Source organism: Pelodiscus sinensis, chromosome 3 (genome assembly GCF_049634645.1).
Source record: "Pelodiscus sinensis isolate JC-2024 chromosome 3, ASM4963464v1, whole genome shotgun sequence".
Taxonomy (NCBI): Eukaryota; Metazoa; Chordata; order Testudines; family Trionychidae; genus Pelodiscus; species Pelodiscus sinensis.
Window position 1 is genome coordinate 188,369,066 of NC_134713.1, and position 20,880 is coordinate 188,389,945.

Sequence of the window (20,880 nt, forward strand, 5' to 3'; positions counted from 1 at the left end):
GGTCCGCCTCGCCGACCCGGACGCCGTCATCCAGGGATTCGGCGCCCTTGGCTTTGCCAACTGCGGGGGGAGGAGGGGCATCGACGGGACGCACATCCCCATCCGTGCCCCGGAACACCAGGCGTCCCGGTACGTCAACCGCAAGGGGTACTTCTCCATCCTCCTGCAGGCCTTGTGTGACCACCGGGGACAGTTCACGGACATTAATGTGGGCTGGTCCGGCAAAGCACATGACGCCCGGGTGTACTGCAACTCCTCTGTGTGCCAGCGGCTGCAGGACGGGACCTTCTTCCCCGACTGCCACATCAGGGTCGGGGACGTGGACATGCCCATGTGCCTGGTGGGGGATGCCGCCTACCCACTGCAGCCGTGGCTGATGAAGCCCCACACGGGGCACCTCAATCCCTCCCGCCAGGCCTTCAATGCCAGGCTGACCAGGGCCCGCATCGTGGTGGAGGGGGCCTTCGGGCGACTGAAAGCCCGCTTCCGATGCTTCCTCACCCGTCTGGACCTGGCCGAGCACAACATCCCTCCCGTGGTGGCAGCATGTTGTGTGCTCCACAATTTATGTGAGAGAAAGGGGGAGGCTTTCCTGCCAGCCTGGATGGCTGAGGCTGACTGCATGGCTGGACACTACGGTCAGCCCCGCACTGCCGCCATCCGGGAAGCCCAGCGGGGGGCCGTCCGGATCTGGGAAGCCCTGCGGGAGAGCTTCCTGGTGGAGGAGGAGGACTGACCTCTCCCTGCATGCCCCACTGGGGCCTTCTTCCACCCTACCCCCTTCCCCTCCCTACCTACTGTCAAATAAAGACACCTGTTTTTCAAACAAAAACATCTTTTTATTTTACATAACTGGGGTGGGTGGAGGGAGGGAGGTAGGAGGGCGCGAGAGGGGAGGGGGAAACCTGGGACGAGGGAGCTGGAAGGGGAGGGAAGGGAGGAAGGGAAAGGAAAGTTCAGGGGTGGGGGTCCGGCTGCCTCTCCCGTCTCGCAACACTGCGGGTCCGGGGGTGTTGGTGGGGAATGATTGTGGAGGGTGGGGCAGGAGGGACGGGGGGTGTGGAGGAAGCAGGAGCAGGAGCTGGAGGGGGAGCAGGGGTAGCAGGGGGAGGAGCAGGGGGAGCAGGAGGGGGAGCAGGGGGAGCAGGAGGAATTGGGAAGCGGTCGAGCAGGCTCTGGAGGTGGCCTCGCAGAGCACGGCCCTGCTCCTCCAGTGCCTCCAAGCTCCTCCGGCGCAGCCTCAGGTCCTCCTGGACCCAGTGGTCCTGGATACGGATCTGTTGCTCCAGGAACCGGAGGTGCCGCCTCTAGTACTCCTCCTGGTTCCTGGCTCTCCTGCTTGCCTGGGCGCGGGCGGCTGCTGCAGGCGGGGTGGTGCGCCCTGCAGGCCCAGGTGCTGTGGCTGTGGTGAAACAAGAACAGCGGTCAATTACCCCAGGGGCCCAGGTGTGTGAAACCCAGCTCCCCTCTGCAAGGCCAGGGCCCCTGCAGGATCCCCAGCTGCTGCTCCGTGGTGGGCAAGGCCCAGGCGCACGGTCCCGGGGCTCCCTCTCGCCCCAGCCCCCCGTACACATAAGGGGAGCATGATGGTACTCACAGGTGGACACCTCCCCGGCCTCGGATGACACAGGTGAGCGGCTCTGTGGGGTGCCTCGGGGGTCCCGGGTCCTGGGCAGGCTGGCAGCAGGCTCCTGGCTCTCGGAGCCCTCCTCCTCCTCCTCCGTGTCCTGGAGCGGTCCCTCTGCCCGGGGTGGTCACGTCCCGGGGGGCAGGGACGGCATGAGCCCCCAGGAGGCGGTCCAGAGCCTGGAAGTGGGGGCAGGCCTCCGGGTCGGCCCCTGGCAGGCAGGCCTGCGAGTAGGACTGCCGCAGGTCCTTTATTTTGCAGCGCACCTGCTCCCGGCTGCGCTGGTGGCCCCTGGCGGCCAGGCTGGCAGCTATGCGGCCGTAGACAGCCGCGTTCCTGTGGCTAGTGCGGAGATCATGGACATTGGAGGCTTCCCCCCAAATCTCGATGAGGTCCACGATCTCCGCACTAGACCACGCGGGCGCCCGCCTCTTGCGGCCCCGGGCAGGGTCCTGGGAGCCGCCAGGCTGGTCCTGGGAATAGGGGGAGGGCTGGGTGTCATCGGGTGGCTGGCTCATGGGTGTCAGCTGCTGGGTGTGCTGGCACGGGTGCTGGCAGCCTTGCAACTGGCACAAACTGTGTAGCCAGCCCGTGGCCCTTTAAGGGCTCCGGGGCCGGGAGAGGGGCAGTAGAGTTTGCCTGGTGTTGGCCAGAGTGGCCACCAGGGCAAGCTGGGAAGGGCTAGCCTCCCACTAGTTCGAATTAAGGGTCTACACAGCCCTTAATTCGAACTAGTAAATTCGAACTAGGCTTAATCCTCGTGGAATGAGGATTACCAAGTTCGAACTAAGCGCTCCGTTAGTTCGATTTCAATTCGAACTAACGGAGCGCTAGTGTAGCGCCTATGAAAGTTAGTTCGAACTAACGAACGTTAGGTCGAACTAACTTTGTAGTGTAGACATACCCTAGATGTTTCTGGTACTGATCAGGTGTTGCATAGTCCAGATACAAAACTCCATCATTAGGCTTCAGAGTTAACAGTGCAGTGACATAAATGTGGGAAGTTCATGCCACACTTAGATCCTCTGGGCACAATTCTGTACTCATTTACATCCACTGCAGCTCTGTTGACTTCAGGGTAGAAGTCAGTCCTGTTGTACACTAGCATGGGTGACCAGTGAGCCAGGCTCACTGGCTGAAAGCTCAGACAACCCTGCATTGGTTCCAATGTGTAAGGTTAGTATTGTAACAAGGAACTTCGGAAAAATGAAAGGTTAGAATGAGCAGAAACTAATGGGGCCACAAAAAAGCATTGGCACAGCCTGTTGGTACCTGTGCTGACAATTCACCCTCCTCCCCAGATTTTAAACCCGGATGTTCTGATGCTACATAGGTTCTCTTGGTTATAGCAAACCAACAGCACAGGAACAAAAACACACACAGGAGTGGATGTAAACATTATAGGAGGGGAAAGGAGGAAAAACATCTTGTCAAGCAAGACAGGAAAAGGAAAATCATAAAATATAGGTGGAGCACGAAGGAAGAAGAAAGAGAACAGTTAGTTCTACAGCTTTGTCACAGAGACCTCTTACATCAGAGGTGGGGATCTACCAGCCCGGGGGTCACATCCAGTACACCACATTGCTGTATTTACCTGCGCCTGGGTAACCCTGGTGAACCATTGCCATTCATTGCCCACCCCATCTTAGGTCTTACCAAAAGGGAAATCAGCATTTTAGCTCACACGGCTGTTAGTACCAGCTGTTTTTACACAGGGTTATTTAGCTCACTAACATGAAGACTTGTGTTAGGATGGGTCATAGGACATCATGAACACTCTTTAGTGATTATCCAAAAATCTTAGGAAGAGCTATTAACAGCATAAAATCAACCCACTAGAAATCTCCAGTTCTGCAGCCAGAGAAATGAATCTCCCACAAATACACACTCCTTAAAATGGGATATATGTTATCAATCATTCACCAAAAATCTGTTATCACTATACTGGATATGTTAATTCCCCCATAAATAATCTATCATGGGATGATTTTTTTTAAAACGAAGTGAAGTGCCTTCATTACCAACGGCTGGCCAAGTTCAGAGCTGATGTAAGGCATTAATAATTCCACCGAGGTCACATTGGTAGAAAACTAGCGTGAGAAATTAGGATCCTATGGGAAATTCTGACTCTGGTGAAGTTAATGGTAATGTTGCTGTTGATAGCCATGGGGCTAGGATTTCACCCCAAATGTTCAAAGCTGAATATGCTTCCTTCGTACTTTTTTCTGATATGCAAGAGAGGAAGGAATCAAAGGAAAGTATATAATATTTATATATAAACTGACAACTCTGAAAAATTGAGGTCCTGTCTCCTTAATAGGAGAGTGAGAGGGAGCAGAGAGTAATTTTTGAGGGCAGGAGGAATTCTGTTTTAGACAGACCCCTGTCCGCAATCGGATGAAAAGTGATCAGTCTCTAGCTTAATGAAACTCAGGCCTTGCTGAGAGAAATATAGCACGAGTTGTTCCCGCACGTGTAATGCTGTTTTCTGAAGTATCGACTGTGACCACATATGCTGAGCTGAGAGGTCAGAAGTCAGCTATGCCGATTTACACTAGCGGTGGAATTGGCCACAGATGTGCAGGAGTGGAGAGCAAAACTCAATATATCAGCTCAGTACTTTTTCACTGAAGGACAGCACTCCAAGGCTATGTCTAGACTGGCATGATTTTCCGCAAATGCTTTTAACGGAAAAGTTTTTCCGTTAAAAGCATTTGTGGAAAAGAGCATCTAGATTGGCACGGACGCTTTTCCGCAAAAGCACTTTTTGCAGAAAAGCGTCCGTGGCCAATCTAGACGCGGTTTTGCACAAGAACGCCCCGATCGCCATTTTTGCGATTGGGGCTTTTTGGCGCAAAACAATACCACGTTGTTTACACTGGCCCTCTTGTGCAAAAGCATTTACGCAAGAGGGCTTTTGCCCGAACGGGAGCAGCATAGCATTTCCGCAAGAACACTGACAATCTTACATGAGATCGTCAATGTTCTTGTGGAAATTCAAGCGGCCAGTGTAGACAGCTGGCAAATTTTTCCTCAAAAGCAGCTGCTTTTGTGGAAAAACTTGCCAGTCTAGATGGAGCCCAAGGCTGCAGAGCTTCCCCACCCTCACAGAGTAACAACCACCAGGCTCGCCAATGGGAGGAGGGGCCAAGGGAGTCACTGCCCCAGGGCCCGGCAATTCTAAAGAGCCAGGGCTTTGGCTGCCACCACTGCTAATATCACATTAGTGATGCCCAGAGCTCCGGGTGGCTCTCAGGGATGGAGGAGGGTGGCACATGATGGCCTAGGTCAGGGGCGGGGAAGATGCGGCCAGGGGGGTGGATCAGGCCAGCCTAACACTTTAATTCAGCTCACAGACTGCATCTGGCCACCTCCTATGTCTATCCTGCTGCTCATGCCACCCGATTTCTAGGCAGTGGCTCAGGCAGCAGGATCCTATTTAAATGGCTCCCAGTCGGCACTACCCCAGCAGGAACTGGAGCCGTGAGCCCTTTACATAGCCACGCCAATCCCAGGAGGCTGCCGAGCAATGTGGTAATGGCGGGGCCAGGAGCCATGAGCTCTTTGCTGTGTTTTTAATTTAAAGCCTCCAGCCCCAGACAACTCTGAGAGGAGACGAGTCCCTGGCCCTGCCCCTTCCACCTCAGACTCCGACTGGGGCATGGTGAGCTGACCCATGATCATGTACCAACATCCATTAGGTGGCCCCCTAAAAAATTATTGCCTACCACTGGTCTAGGTGGTGCTGAGGGTAGCTGCCCCCAGCCCTGCCTCTTCTGCGAGCATGGAACCTCCACCCTCCACCTAGACCAGGGGCCCCACATAGCTGTTGGCTCCTCTGTTAACAAGGAGTCCAGTGGCACCTTAAAGATAGGACTCCTTGTTGTTTTTGCTGAAACAGACTAACCTGGCTGCCTCTCTGAAACCTGTCACAAAGCAGGGTTAAGCTTATACTCGTCCGACATGCAATTCTTAAAGTTATAGCACCATTGGATTTTATTAACTTGCACAACAACAGCAGCAGCAACAATAAAAACTCTAACAAAACCCAGGACCTCATAACTGATCAGCTTTGTTTTATCCTCAAAGCTGTTTTAACAAGCAGGGAGTAATATACTGCCATTGGTATGCCACAATTTAATTGTTCTGTTCCTAAATCTAATATTGCAGCTGTGGGTTAAGTTTACAGCAGAGCTTTCAAGAATTTGAAAGTGTGGTACATCTGTGCAACAGAAAGCTAAACATCTCTTGATCTGATGTGTTTACAATGACATTTGATATTGTGGAATGGTTGGGATTTTGTTAAAGCGACAGAACAATTTTTAACTGGTATCATACAAAAATTATGGTCTCCAGAAATCTTCTTGTAAACTACTCAGCCTGAACAAGTTCATTGATGTCAGCTAAGAAAAGCTGAAGATGATAATGTTTTTTTCCCTCTGTAGATTAGTTTGATACAATGAAAACGGAACTCTGACCATATCTTCTTTTTCCAACTATGAGCCATATTCTGTACTATTTCAGTCAACCACTGGAAAAATGAACACTATTTAAATAAAAAGACCGGAATAAACCATAATAACATAAGGAGAGAACACAATATTTCAATGAGTGATACTTAAATCAACTGGGGGAATTTAGTACATTCAGAAACCATAGAGAGTCTTCAAGTTAACAGGTGGCAGAGTTGTGAATGGTACTCTGGACTTTATATTCTGCGTAACAAGCAGCGTCACTGTTATTTACTTGTTAGTGCATTTATTAAGCTCATGAGTAGTTCAAAAAAAACTTGGAAATGGGCTCATAAATGTCAACTGCAGTTTGTGAACTGCAAGTATCTGAGTGTTTTGATCAGTGCTTTATAGGAAATATAAAGGGTTATTAAAATTGTTTACTACTGCTACATGAAAAGGGAACAAGCCAGCCAAGTAACTTCAGTGGCAATAAGATGCATATAAGGCTGTAGATTGAGTATTAGAGCAGAAAAGAGTTTCCACCATTAACAAAAAGATTCAATTCGCATACAACATTGGTGTCCGCACACTACGAAGCCTTTCGTGTATTCTTTCTTCACAAACTATACAATCTTAGAGTGAGTTGGCTTTGTTTGCAACATCAAGTGGCCAAGAACACAGGTTTCTGTCAGAAATATTTAATATGAGTAGATTTCTGTTATGAACGCTTGCTCATATGCTAGTCTGTCCTCCTAACAGCTGCTGTCCTTTGAGAACGCAAAATGTGGAGATTAGGTAAGAAGATCCTTATCTGCCATTTCCTCGGGGGCAGTCCACATTGATGCATTAGGTACTATCCAGCCTGATGGTTGAAATTCATGCAAGCTAACATACTACACTGGAATCCATTCAGGTTTCAAATTTATTGTTTCAACCAGACCTAAGAACTACCCAAAGCCTCTTCATAAAGAGGCACCAAGGGTGCACAGTAGAAACTTGACCAATGGGACAGTCTGCTTGCATAAAAAATACATTAAAAAAGCATGTAACTCCATAGGGGTAGTTCTGTAGCAACAGTCTCTTGCACATGGAAATTTGATACAGTAAAATGCAACAACAGTGCCTCCCCTCGGTTCAATTAATTGAGAAATGCATTCACATTTCTTAGGCGTTTTCCCTCTTTTTTTTTGGTAACATCTTAATGTTCTCTTCACGGGTGGGAAACTTAATCTTCAAGTTCAAAGCTTGTTTCATCGTATAGTTCAGGACGAGATGACCTGGAATGCCGTGAATATTTCAGTTGTAGAAAATCTCCCAATTCATCAAGGGCATTCAGGACCTGCAAGATCATTACATGGTATCAGTTATCTTAAAAGGATTTAAAGCTGTTCGCACTTCTGCTTTACATCTGAACAGCAAGTGACACAAAAACATATGTGGTTTTCACAGTTTAAAATCAAGGGAAAAGGAATAAAGCCGAAGGAGTGAATTTTGTTTTCAGCTACACTGGTGAATGTCAGCGAAATCAAGTGACTGACACTGTATTTACACTAACATCACTGAGAACAGAATCTGTTTCTATGGTAGGCTATGTTGTATTAGCCAATTGCAATATTTATTAGCTAGCTGATGGTAAAGTGTGTGTATTTCTCAGACAGGTAGGGGGCATGTACATAACAAAGCAACATTGCTGTACGTGCATACATATTCCAAAGGCCAGTTTCACTGCTGTGTAACTCCAGTGGTGGACCTAGCCCAGATGTGTATTATTATGAATATCTTGAATAGGATTATGCGGTTTGATAGCACACTTTCCACTTTGCCTTGGACTGCGATCACAGCTGGCCTGATCCTATAATGTAAGTAGCTGCTGCGCATCCACCTCTCCTGCTGGATTCAGTAGCAAGCAAGGACAACCAGAATTCCTGGAGAAGACTGAAACCCTCCAATATCAAATCCATGCTGAAGAGCAGCCAGGAGATTGAGATCAACTAAAAGTATAGCATCTGTGTGTCCAGTGCTGTTTCTGGTTATGCCGTGATATATGCTCAAGAACGGAAACGAGATTTTTCTCCCTGATTTCAGAATGTGTTAAAATGAGCTATATAAAGGAGGACCTGCAAGGTGGTTCAAAAAATGACCATCCTTGGAAAATTTCCCGTTTTATGGGTCTTTCTCCTTCTATATTTCTGCCAGCAGTTTAAGCCCAGGCTTGCAGAGGTGAGAAATGGCACAAGGGCTGTGCGTATTTGTATCTTACACTGGATTGATAGCGCATTCGTGCAGTGGTTATGCTTGAAAACGTTTCATTTGCCTTCAGAGGTGAGAGTGAGGTGGTGTGCCAGCAAGAGCTGGCAGGGGCGCCCTGCTGAGAGCTGGCTGGAATGCTCTACTGCCTCCTAGCTGGGCTCCCGGAACTCCTGCTGCAGTGGCGGCTGTGCACACGTAGCCAGGTGAGGCAGGCAGGAGTGTCAGGGGATGGCTAGGGGTGCCCTGGAGGAGGTGTGCACACTCCCAGCCGGTCTCCTGAGTGTCCACACCTGTGCTGCTCTCCCCCTCTGGCTGGATGCCAGGCAGTGCACGTGCACCCCTGGAGGAAGCTGGGGGAGGGAGTGGCAGGCCAGGGGGTCTCACACCGCCCAGCAGCAGGGCCCCCACACAGTCTGCCCACAGCTCCGTTGTGGCAGCACAACGAGCAGAAGCAGCAAGGTTGGGAGCCATCCACTAGCCGGGTAAGATAGCTCAGCAGTGATTAGGACTGCCCTAGCCCCAGTTCCCCCCCTCCCCGTTACACACAAACCCAAGCCTCTGTCCTGAGCCTCTCCCCCATACTTCTAGCTCCCTGGCCTGACTCCTGCACCCCTCACACATACACCCAGCCCCCTGCCCTGAGCCTTCCCCAAGGGAGGTTGCGATAGGGCATTACCTATAAGAAATGTAAGTTACTCCCCTCCCCCCCCCCCCGGCTTGCTGCCTGAGGTAACTAAACACTACCCAGAGTGTTTCCCATCCCCCACATAAGATACAGGGAAATTTAGATAGTGTTGCAAATACTATGGCAATGCTACCTATCTGCAAAGGCAAAACTGGAAATTGTAAAGGTGACTGCCGGAGGGCAGCATTCAAAGCCCCAGTTTGCATACTGCTGTGAAGTTCGGTACTTGAAAACTGTACCTTTAATGTGTTTAATGCTGCTGTCAGAAGGAAAGAAAACCTAAGCAAAATAAAAAGATTAAGCTCCTAATTGCCAAGCTGATTTCACTGTGCATTACTGAAGTTGTATAATCAAAAGCTTATGCAGCTCTGGGAAAACATAGTGAAATAACAGCCTACCTAACTAGACCTCAGTAACTAAGCATACACACACACCACATTTAATTTTAAGTTCATGTTGAGTATTCCATTGTTCCATAGTGTAGCCTTAAGATTAGCTGGAATTTCCTACCGCAAACTAGATTTTTCAGTTTTGTTTCTAAAATGGTCTAAATTGGCCTGGAAGCCAGTCTTGAGTTTATGGAAAGAGCCCTGATCCTGCTTATTGCTCCCATCCACACTTTCCTAACTCAAAAATGGGTGAACACATTTCATCCAAACTTGTTCCTGCCTTTGGAGGACCATGGGTGTGTGTGTGTGTGTGTGTGTGTGTGTGTGAAATCACTTTGGATGGAGAAGAAGATGGAAAATGTCAGTCTTAAACATACTATTGTTAGAAAGTTATGAATAGATGGGAACGGAAGTTTATAATGGAAGTCTTCATCAATATTCGCTCTCATTTTTTCCGTCCATGTGTGGAATAATTGTATATGTACTGAGGCATGTATGAATGTGCACCGCCTGTAGAACCAAAAACCCAACTGTGGGCACTCAGTTAATCAGCTGGGTGGCATTAGTAGCTGCACAAGCTCACAGCTTACAAGGAACACTGGTCAACATAAGTTACTGTACTACACTTCTGGAAGCAGGTAAAGATACAGGGATGAAACTGGTCATATTGCACCTTTTAGTCCTTTCGTTAGATAAAAACAATTCCAGACACTGGCTTGAAAGTTCCATGTGTATCATGACAAACTGAAGATAGTGCCATATTTTGCGGTGGCAAAGTAACTAGCATACATGTGAAATGAAAATAAGGGTATAGAAACCCTCATATGCAATTATTTCCACATCATTTAGGGTTTCCTGCTCTAGCAGTTTTGCCCTAGCAGTTAACATTAGTTTTGGTGTAGGTCTTTATTAGTTATGACAGATTTAGTCACAACTGGAAACAGAGAAAGAGTGTAGTTAAGTGTTATGTAATTTAATGTTTTAAATAAAATATGTAATCAGAAATGCTTTCAAGATCAAGTGACAAATATCAAGAAAAACAAAGGCAAAAAGAATTACTGAGATTCAAAGTAACAAACTTGTAACTTCTCCCAGCCACTCTAGCATATGATGTTAATTTCACCAGGACATCTGCTGTGCTTACCGTGTCTAACATCTCCCGTGTATGTGAAGCCGACACACAAAACCGAGCCCTCGATTCTGTGATAGGAGTAGCTGGAAATCCAACTACAACCACCCCAATATTTTTGTCTAACATGTGCCTGGAAAATGCCCTGAGAGGAGGGAAAGAAGAAAGCAAAAGAGAGTTATCACCAATAAACTGACCACAAAGAGAAAACACTCAAGTGTGAAAAACAATGATTAAAAAATCCTGGCCCTATTGAAGCCAAAAGGGAGTTTTATCATCAGCTCTGCATCGCCTTGCAGCTTGTGTAATCATTTTAATCTCTGCAAAGTGACTGTAAAATATTCTCATTAGGAGCAATTTACTACCATTAAGCACAGGTGAAAATGTCTACGTAAACTGCAAGACAGCAAGAAGCAGACCCTATATCAGGCAAAGACTTAGATTAATAAATGGTGATGAATAAAAATTAATGCAATTTATATACAATTTCATTGACTGAGATGCTGAACATAAGGTAGGATGGTCTTGTGGGTGCAGAGACAGGGACTGGGACTTGGGAGGTTTGGATTTAATTCCTGGCTCTGTCCTTGAATGGGCAGGTCATTGAACCTCTGTGTCTCATTTCCCCACCTGTAAATTAGGGAGAACAGCTATCTGCTCAGTGACCTGAGGACAAAATTGCTCATATTTGTGAGGTAAGCAATGCAGAGGGATGCGGATAGATTCATACTTCTATGGACTAAGGGCCTCAACGGCAGCCCATTCTCCCAATCTGTGCAAATTGGTCGAGGAGACGATCATCACAAATACACCGATCCAAAGAAGAAGCAGATGTGAGCTGAGGGGACAGTTATGGAGGGACTCTGACAAACAACTGCATGAGGGAGTTCTAGAGATGGGGTTCCCAGACTGAGAAATCTGTGTTCCTTGGCCTGTCCACATTGAATCTCAGGATGGTAAGTGGAAATATCATGGTTGATTGGAAATGACTTATGAGGGGAAACAAGATGATTCTGCAACTAAGAATCTCTCCCTTTTTCCCTACCACCAAGTCCAGCTATTTTAGCTACGTTTTGGGCTGAGTATTTTCGTCAGCTCCTGATTATAAGACCTGCTTTCTGCCTGTCAGACCATCCTAGCCAGAGGGTTTGAGACATAGTTAAACTTCAGACTCAAAGGATCCTGGTGTAACTGGGGGACAGGGGAGGCAGGCTGCTTGCCTGTCCTGGTATCACAGACAGCACTGTGCCCTAGAAACGGCTGGCAGCAGGCCTGGATCCTAAGCAGGGAGTATGGAGGAAAGCACACAGGATTCCATGCACTGCTGCTGCCCTGACCATTAGCTCTGCACTCCCACTGACTGGGAACCTGATGCCGGCTGCTTCTGGGGTGCAGCAGGGGCTACAGTGCCAGGAGAGGCAAGAAGCTGCCATAGCACCCCTGCTCAGGAGCCGCTCAAAGTAAGCCCCTCCTGTCAACCCCCAAAGCTAGAGCCCCCTCCTATACCCGAAAGCTCTCATCTTCGGCCCCATTCTGGAGCCCACACCCTAGTCAAATTATATAAGGTCATGGGCATCACCAATTTTCTTCAACTGGGTCATGAGAAAAAGAAATTGAAAACCATTGGTCTAGACATGTCGTATCTTAGCTGGAGAACAACAAAATACTTTTAAAATAATTAGACAATGCCAGGTTTTAAAATGATCACAGCTTTTGCAAGCAGAAAGAGAAGGAAACATTTTGACATATATTTTAATTCTGTGCTCTCACTTAGTGTATGGAAAAGCTGGCTCAAAATTAAAGTCAAGATTCAATGTAAAGCTACCCATGGCAAGTTCACTGAAAGGAAGAAATTTCTCCCTTGCAACATTTACAAGTGGCCAGATTTCATAGTTTAAAACATACCCCCCCCCCCCCCCATATAATAGAATGTGCTTTGTTAGCCTAGGAGGCACATTTCAGTACTTACCCTATTTTACCAGGCATATAAAGGAGCAAGGGAACAACAGGGGAATCATCATTTCCATAAATAATGAAACCCATTTCGTGCAGTCTCCGCCTGAAGTATCTTGTATTTTCTCCTAGCTGGCGCACTCTCTGAAGCCCTGAAATGAGACAGTCGTGAAATCAGCCAGCACACAGATCCCAATGGAGCTCCTCTCCAGAAAAAAAAGAAACCAAAACAGGGACAGATCAGTTTCAGAAACGCTAAGCTAGCCATGAGATCTTTATGTAGCTATTTGATCTATAAGAAAAATATTTAGTGACTGACACTGTACAAGCCACATGAATGCAGAGCCACATATGGAACCTATGTAACTATAGTGTAACTCCACTGACTTCTGCTGAATTATGCCTGACCTATAATAGCATGAAGGGAGATTCAAGTCTATTGTATTTAGACATGCAGGCCTACAGACGGGAATATTCTCTGTGTCCTGCTGGACACAGATTAGGGAACAGTTGTCTATAGAGCATATAGTTAAAAAGGACATGCTGGAGGAAATATATTTATTGGTAGCAGTGGTGGTTTGGTTCAACAGAGCTGTAACACTGACAGGTGGAATTGAACCTGGGATCTCTGGAGCTTAGTGCATGAACCTCTGCCAAATGAGCTAAAAGCCAGCTGGCTATAAGTAGACTCATTCTCTCTGTAAGTGGTCTTGGGGCCACTATATGGTACAGTTACATCTTTCCAGTTCTGTTATTGTTCTTCCCTGATTAATAAACTCCTACTAGATATCGGTGCTGGCAAGATGTGCATATTGCATTCAAAAGAGACGCAGAGATTTTTCTATCATCATAACCTATTTTCACAGGCTCTCGTTCAAGAAAATCTGTTTCCACATGTCCGAGTGGCACCGCAGACACGGAATTCTGGTTCTCATGGGTTGGTACACATACACATGGGTTGGCCAAGAACAGAAGCGTAACTAGTAGCCATGGAAAAATGAAAGAGTTTATCTTACTGCATTTGAGCACTATCCCTCCTGGAAGATGTGTCCAAAGGTAGATGCTGCCCACTGCCTACTTCTATATCACCTTCCCTTACTAGTCCAGAGCTAGTGAACAGTTTCTGGCTAGAGCAAGCAAAGACCAATGAAAGAGAGGCTTGAAAGTCAGCTTTGTATTTTTTTCAACTTTAAAAGAATGGGGAACAGTACTTTTTAAAAATAATACTGAAGTAACCATCCCCCCCCACATGAATCTTGATGTTTTCATCCTCCCAGCTCACAATTAAGTGTAGATATTTGTATGACTAGACAAATAAAAATGGTTTCCAACAGAAAAGATAGAGATTGGTAAAGGGAAAGTGTTTTTTAAAAAGGGCTTCCACATCTTTACTTTGGAATACAGCAAATAAGTCCCACATGGATGCAGTCCCACATGCTTTGTAAGCAAAAAGACTAAAGGAATGCCTGATAGGAAACTGCCGACAAAAGAGCTTAACATGAAACCATTCCAAAAATGTCCCTGTCAGTGGCTAATAGGAATGCAGGAACTGCCAGCCTGGATCAGTTCTTTAAGGTCCATCTAGTTCAGTGTCCTGTCTCCGACAGTGGCCAGCACTATATGCGTTAGAGCCATGTTTCCCATCCAGTGTGCTCCAAGGCCCAAAGAGGAGTTCTGCAGATTTTTTTCTGAACTACAAGTGAGAACAAGGGGTGGGAAAGAGCCACTTTCTGATTAGCCATCTGACTTGTTGCCCCGCCTCCTCCAAGAGTGGAACAACCAATCAGAGCTCAATCTCTCTCCCTTCCCCCCCGTATGAGCTACAAATCAGCTACTCTGTGCCCCTCTTCTTCCCTCCTGCAGCAACTGCTGACTAGGGAAGTGCCCCTGGAGCTGGAGGAGTGTCTTGGCACGGGAAGAGAAAAGGTTGGGAGCCACTGCTTTAGACAAAGTTGCATGAACTGTGCAGTAGGCAGATGTGGGTTAATCTGTCTCCCATGTAAGATAGGAGTCTAGTTTCTAATAGTTAGAGATTGGCTTTTGCACCAGTTTTACTATCCCTTCCACAATTTGCTGCTAGTAATTCTGATCACTCTGGATATTTTGAGACCCACATAAATGTCTAATCCCTTTTTGGATCAACTTCTTGGCCTCTGCAATGTTTGCTTCTGTGAAATGATCCAGGCAGGCTCCAAAGAGAAAGAGCCAGTTCCCTGGCACACTTCCTCCTTTCTCTCCACCCTATGAGAGCACCACAGTGAGTGGATCACTAGCCTGGAAGGGGTAGGCAGGCTTGGAAGCCAGCTGTGCTCAACAGCAATCTCCCCCATTCACAAAGCCACAGGGGAAAGCAACACAAGCTATAGCCGACAGAGACTGTCTTCTGTGCCGCCACTGGGAGAGAAGAGAATTACAGGGCGAGAGGCTGCTTGCCCAAGACAGTTACATAGGCTTACGAGATACGGTCAGAATTCAAGGATGATTTTTGATCACTGTAGATAATATGAAATGATTAAAGGCCCTAAACAATATTTAAGCTATGTTAACTTTCCTCAGTGACATCCAGGGATGTTTGTATTAAAAGAAATTGCATTCATATAAAGCACTTTTACTTGTATCAGTGCGTTGCACAGAAAGCAGCAATACAGATCAAACAAGAGTTTTGTAAGTAATCCATATATTTGAAACATTACTGTGTTGCTTTTATTTAATCTCATGTAGTATAGTCTATTGAAAATGATTTTCTCCTCCTACTGTTTTGATGGCAGCTTGATGCTGAGTGGATTTATAAATAAACCTTGTGAGTAGGTCAAACACAATGGCTACGTCTAGACTGGCATGATTTTCTGCAAATGCTTTTGCGGAAAAGTGTCCGTGCCAATCTAGACGCGGTTTTGCGCAAGAAAGCCCAGATCTCCATTTTCGCCATCGGGGCTTTTTTGCGCAAAACAGTACCATGTTGTCTACACTGGCCCTCTTGCGCAAAAGTATTTGTGCAAGAGGGCTTTTGCCCAAACGGGAGCAGCATAGCATTTCCGCAAGAACACTGACAATCTTACATTAGATCGTCAGTGTTCTTCCAGAAATTCAAGCGGCCAGTGTAGACAGCTGGCAAGTTTTTCCGCAAAAGCAGCTGCTTTTCCGGAAAAACTTGCCAGTCTAGACGCAGCCAACATGTAATGCAAGTGTAAGTTACACTAAAGATGTAAGCAATTCCATCCAATTCTAGAATGGCAATACAAGTCACAGAATTATGCATATTGTCCATATCAATTTGGAAAGTAGAATCAGTTCACACCCTGAAGCAAGGGAATTGATAGACCTTGACATTTTTTTAAGCTTAGGCAATGTAACAGATGCTCTTCCAATTTATATAATTGTGTGATCCTCTGCATGCTTCTAAACTACCTTTTTTGTCCCAATCATATCCTGTGGCACTGATTATTCTGAGATAATTATATGCTGAATCAGAAAGTATGTTCTAGTATCTGTTCTAAATCGGTTGCCTTTCAACTAGGAATGTCCATTTGATTTTGTGGAAAGGGGTAAATAGTGTTTAACTTGCCTTTACTATACTATGCTGTCCATAATTTTACAAATCTCCACCTCATGCTCTCATTTTTATTCTTTCCAAACTAAATAATCCCCCCCCTTTTTTTACACTCACCTTTATGCATCTCTGAGAAATATCCAATCTTTCTGGCTGCTACTTACAAGACCATGGAGCTGACTGGGAGGAGGAGTCTGTACCATTAAATAAATGGTATAGCTGTGTGCTCAGGTACAGTCCTTCCAGAGCTCCCCATGGAACAGTGCATTATCATATCACCCTCAACAGAGACCAGTGGCTTAATGACACATCCCAGCCCCTAATCCTTTCCCACTGTAAATTGTTCATGTTTTAATTCCTACATCTTAACCAGTTTGTAGTGCACAATGTCATTTTTCTTCTTTCCAAACTAAATACAGTAAAACCTGTGTTATCCGGTATGCTCGGAGATTAGGGCGTTCTGGTTATCTAAAAATTCCGGTTATCTGAGGGTCCCATCAACCTAGGAAAAACCAATGGACAATAATAGTAAAACTCAAGTTTTTAATACTGGTACTTTTGTAGTGTGAGGCAGTTGGTCTCATTCCTATTTTGAGTTAAAGATGATTAGTACTTCTTAAATAAAAAATTGTTAAGCCGATCATGGTAAACCAAGCCAGGCCTGTGTGCCTGAAGTTGTGACAGTATTGTGGCTGGGAGCAATGACAGTTAACTAAGTTGTCTGGTTAACAGAGTTCCGGATAACAAAGGTTTCACTGTAATCCCAGTCTTTTTACACTCTCCTTTAAGCATCTCCTGGTAATACCTCTGATCTGAACCTCATCTCGGAACCAATGTTTCCTCAATTGTACTGCATAAAAGACTTTCAGTAACAACTTCTGGAATGTGTAAACAAGTTATGTCCACGAGTTCCTTTGCTGTTTGCAATGTGGTTGTAGCCATGTCGGTCCCAGGATGTGAGAGCAAAGACAAGGTGGGGGTGGATGAGGTTTTGTTTTTTTTTAAAGGTAGAGATTACCTCATCCACTTTGTCTCTCTGTGAATGCCTTTCTTGATATTTTGTGGGTGTTTTTAGAGAATATATTTACCAAAACAATGCTGATTTCTCCCCATCAATTTATGCTCTGCTAAATTCTATATTTACCATTTTCTCATCAAGAAATCCCAGAACGCCTGGGTTCATCCTTTCTATTTAAATTAAAAATAGGTACCATAATTGGCCATCCTCTATCCCTTTGCTTTTATAGTAGGCTAGCTGTTCTACCTTTCAGTTATTTTAGGACTTTGATGAGTCCTGGAGATTTATTGCCATCTAATCAGCTTTTTCATTTTGTATACCTTTATCTCCAACAGTGTGAGGATAATCACAAATACACATTTCCCACCTTCCCCCATTCCTGTCATCCTAGTGGGGTTGCAAAAAAATGCAAAAAAATACCACTGGCTAACTTCTTGTTTCCTCCTTTATATCTAGCTACCCCTAGCTTCTCAATTCTGAGGTATTTCATAGTTGTGTTTGGGTCAACAGCTTTAACCATTTGTTACTTCTAATTTCTTCAGAGTCACAATTTTGTATTTCCTTTAGTAGCATCACTTGATTTGAATTTGCATTATGAAGAGGATTCTTTTTTTGCCTGAATGAACTTTTAAAAACCTGTAGCTGAACTAGGGCATCCCATTCACAGGAAGGTACAATTTATTGTAAACACAGGGCCTAAACAAAGTTTAGGCACCACTGCAGTTCATGTACTCCTATAACCAATCTGAGTGACTTCACTGGGACTAATTGCATAGGCAAATGCTCACCAACGTAAGTAGAATTTCCATAGTTGGGCTCTTTTCATTCAACTGTTGCTCCACGCTTCCCTTCTTTTTGTTCTAAGGAATGCAGACTTTGTGATTCTAATCAGATAATTCCTTAGCAATCTCCATTCGGATTCTATGGATTTTCATTTCCTAATTTTCCCCCTTCAGGCTGTATCTAAACTTCCTCTTTAAAAAGAAAATAAGAATCCTCTTTTTCTTTCAAAAGTACCATCACAAAACTATCTCCTGGCATAGTCCCCTGCTGAGAAAGAATAAACTCCGTCCCTCTCTCACACTTTTCTTTATGTGGCCCTGTTACCATTTTATTATTCCATGTTGATAAAATTTAGTGACATAGAACCTAGACGAATATAATCAGATTGAAACAAAAGAGCTTTAAACAGTTTGAATAAAAATCTCTTCCCCCATCGGTCAGCTTGTAGTCTCTACTAATGTGATATCCTCTCTTTCTCCAAAGAGTCCTCCAGCAAAAGCCAGGAAGTAGAAAAAAAATCAATATTTCTAATGCTAAAAAAGAAACAGTGAAAAATCACGTACATATGTTTGAAAAACTTTTCAGTCCGTCTTTCTGCATTGCAAGGAAGCAGATTTCTAGCAGATTTTGTTGTTTCCCATCTCTTTAACAGCTTGATCGCAAAGCCATGTTTCCAATAAGAAGCCCATATCACACTCTTCATTCTTTCATTTCTTTCTATGTAGCATAGATTATAAAGTAAACCCAGCTCTGCCCCATCTCAAATTTTTATTCAGATAGTCTAGGAATTCCTTGTGGTTAGTATTATTGCTCCATTGCTGCAAGTGAACCTGTTTTGAATTTCCCCCCAGTAAATACCAGAACCCAGAGATTATTCTTACATCACTAATACTTCAGAAATTCTTACATCTCCCAATACAAAGTATTTCAACTTCTCTCTTTTGTTTGTGAAGTGTACAGTATTGGTACTTGCTCTGTACAAATATTTACAGCTTTTACTCTGCATACCTATTTTTATTTACTTCTTTCTGCTGACATCATCCAGTTACTGGATTGTAGCTCCATGGTCCCCCATTCTCCTCCCTGGTCCAGCTGTGATGATTGTGCCAGCTTCCTAATACTAGGTAGGCATTGATTAGATCAGTGGTTTTCAAACTTGTTTACTCTAAAGTTCTGCAGCCATGGAGCCTTGCAGCTCCCATTGGCTGTGGTTTGCCATTTCCAGCCAATGGGAACTGTGAGAAGCGGCGCAGACAGGGAGCTGCTTTCTGCAGCTCCCCTTGGCTGGAAACGGCAAACTACAACCACTGGGAGCTGTGTGGCTCCGTGGCTGTAGAGCATTAGAGTAAACAAGTGGGCACACCAGGGGTTTTCCTTGGTGAGTCCGCAACCCAAGTTTGAAAATCCCTGGATTAAATTGCATTCTCAGACTACACTGCTCCCCAGCACCTGTTATCTTCCACTCTAGCCCCATTTGGTTAATGTGGGGATCACCACATCTATATAACCTCTCTTCCTCTAATCACTTCCTAGTGCTTAATAAATTTTAGGTTCAACTAGGGCAGTGGAGAGCAAGAAAATGGTGGCAGTTTGCCAGAGTTAGCCCCTGGCAGGCTGCCACCTCTATATTTACCCGAGCCTTCACTGATACCAGTTATTGCAGCTCCCATTGGCTGCAGATTATCGTTCTTGGCCTATGGGAGCTGCGGGAAGCGGCGCGGATCGGGATATCACTTCCTGCAGCTCTAATTGGCCAGAAATGGCAATCCACAGCCAAGAGGAGCTGAAATTGCCCATACCTGCAGATGCACAGGTAAATATAGTGGCAGTTACCCACCAGAGATTAACCCTGGTGGACTGGATCCGGTACAAGTGCTGGTATTGGCCCACAACTGAACAAGGGTCTTATCTATGCTTATTTGGAGATCAGAATTCTGGAGATCGATCTTTTGGGATTCAATTTAGTGGGTTTAGTGAGGACCCAATAAATCGACCTCTGATGGCCCCTCCCCTCCTGCATCGAGCCTGATATTCCACAGGGTTGTGAGAAAGATCTGCTGCTTCATCCCTTTTGTATTTCATCTAGTGAAGGAACACTTCAGACGAGCTTCTGGCTGGGAAATTTATGGGGAAACTGGGACTTGCTCTATAGTCATCAGTGTTTTGCTGAACATATTAAAAGATCCCATAAAAACCACTGCATTAGTAACTTCATGTACAAAACTGCCCATGCAGACAAGTTGTTAGTTACTGTTTCTGCCATTCAATTTAAAACTTTCTGCATAAGAAATCTTCTGGGTTAGTAGAGGCCACAAATAGTTTAACCATCTCTCTAGTGCTGCTAAAACAAAAACAGCTGTGCCAGAGCAAGGAAAACAAATGAAACACACAAGCATCCTACTACAAAGTTTTCCAGTCTCTAATAAAAACAATAGTCTGTGGTATTTCCAAAAATATTTTTTGGTGTAGTAGCTTTCAAAAGAGCCAGGAGGAACTATGGGGAGAGAGGGAACACCCCAGAACAGCTTGACCAAAATTTACAGAATTAAAGTTTTCTCTCCATTTGATTATTAAATGTGTTGTTAGCGCCTCATAATGCATGGATTAGAAAAAACTGTTTGTGTTTGTGTCTTAAAAAATAATTGTAATATTTTAACGCTACTGAACTTAGTTGCTTAAATGCTCAGTCTGCAGCATTTGAAACTATTGGCTTTTCTATTAGGGAAAGTTTTAATAGATGCAGATGCTGTTGGTGGATATAATTTAATATTTCTCCTTTCTAGTCAGCTATTTACCACAATGCTGGAAAGAGATTCTCCGCCATTCAAAATTCCAGGCTTTTCAATATTCATCAAACCATCTGATTGTTGCACAGAACTGACAAATAAGAAATATGTAACAATTTAACATGCAAGTAATAGTTGTTCCCTAATAGGGGGAAATTCCTATTCTTCATACAGACAAATTGCTAGTGTAGACCAATCTCAGACAAGCTAATCAAAACAGAACTCTCTGTCCCTCTCTCTTTGTTTTTGGTGCATG

At 45.2% G+C, this 20,880-nt stretch overlaps 1 protein-coding gene across 2 annotated transcripts in view; it reads right to left on the reverse strand.

Annotated features, from left to right (window-relative positions):
- Positions 1 to 5,607: 5,607 nt before the first annotated feature.
- Positions 5,608 to 20,880, reverse strand: part of SPTLC3 (serine palmitoyltransferase long chain base subunit 3) — a 118,394-nt gene continuing 103,121 nt past the window's right edge. Inside the window, exons 10-12 of one of the 2 annotated variants that reach the window (XM_075925655.1) lie at positions 12,504 to 12,639; positions 10,550 to 10,679; positions 5,608 to 7,420 (exon numbers count right to left, since the gene is read on the reverse strand). In XM_075925655.1, the coding sequence (XP_075781770.1) occupies positions 7,307 to 7,420; positions 10,550 to 10,679; positions 12,504 to 12,639 (380 nt within the window). In that variant the 3' untranslated portion in view covers positions 5,608 to 7,306. The remainder of the gene's footprint in view (positions 7,421 to 10,549; positions 10,680 to 12,503; positions 12,640 to 20,880) is intronic. The other variant, XM_075925654.1, reaches the window with a different exon arrangement.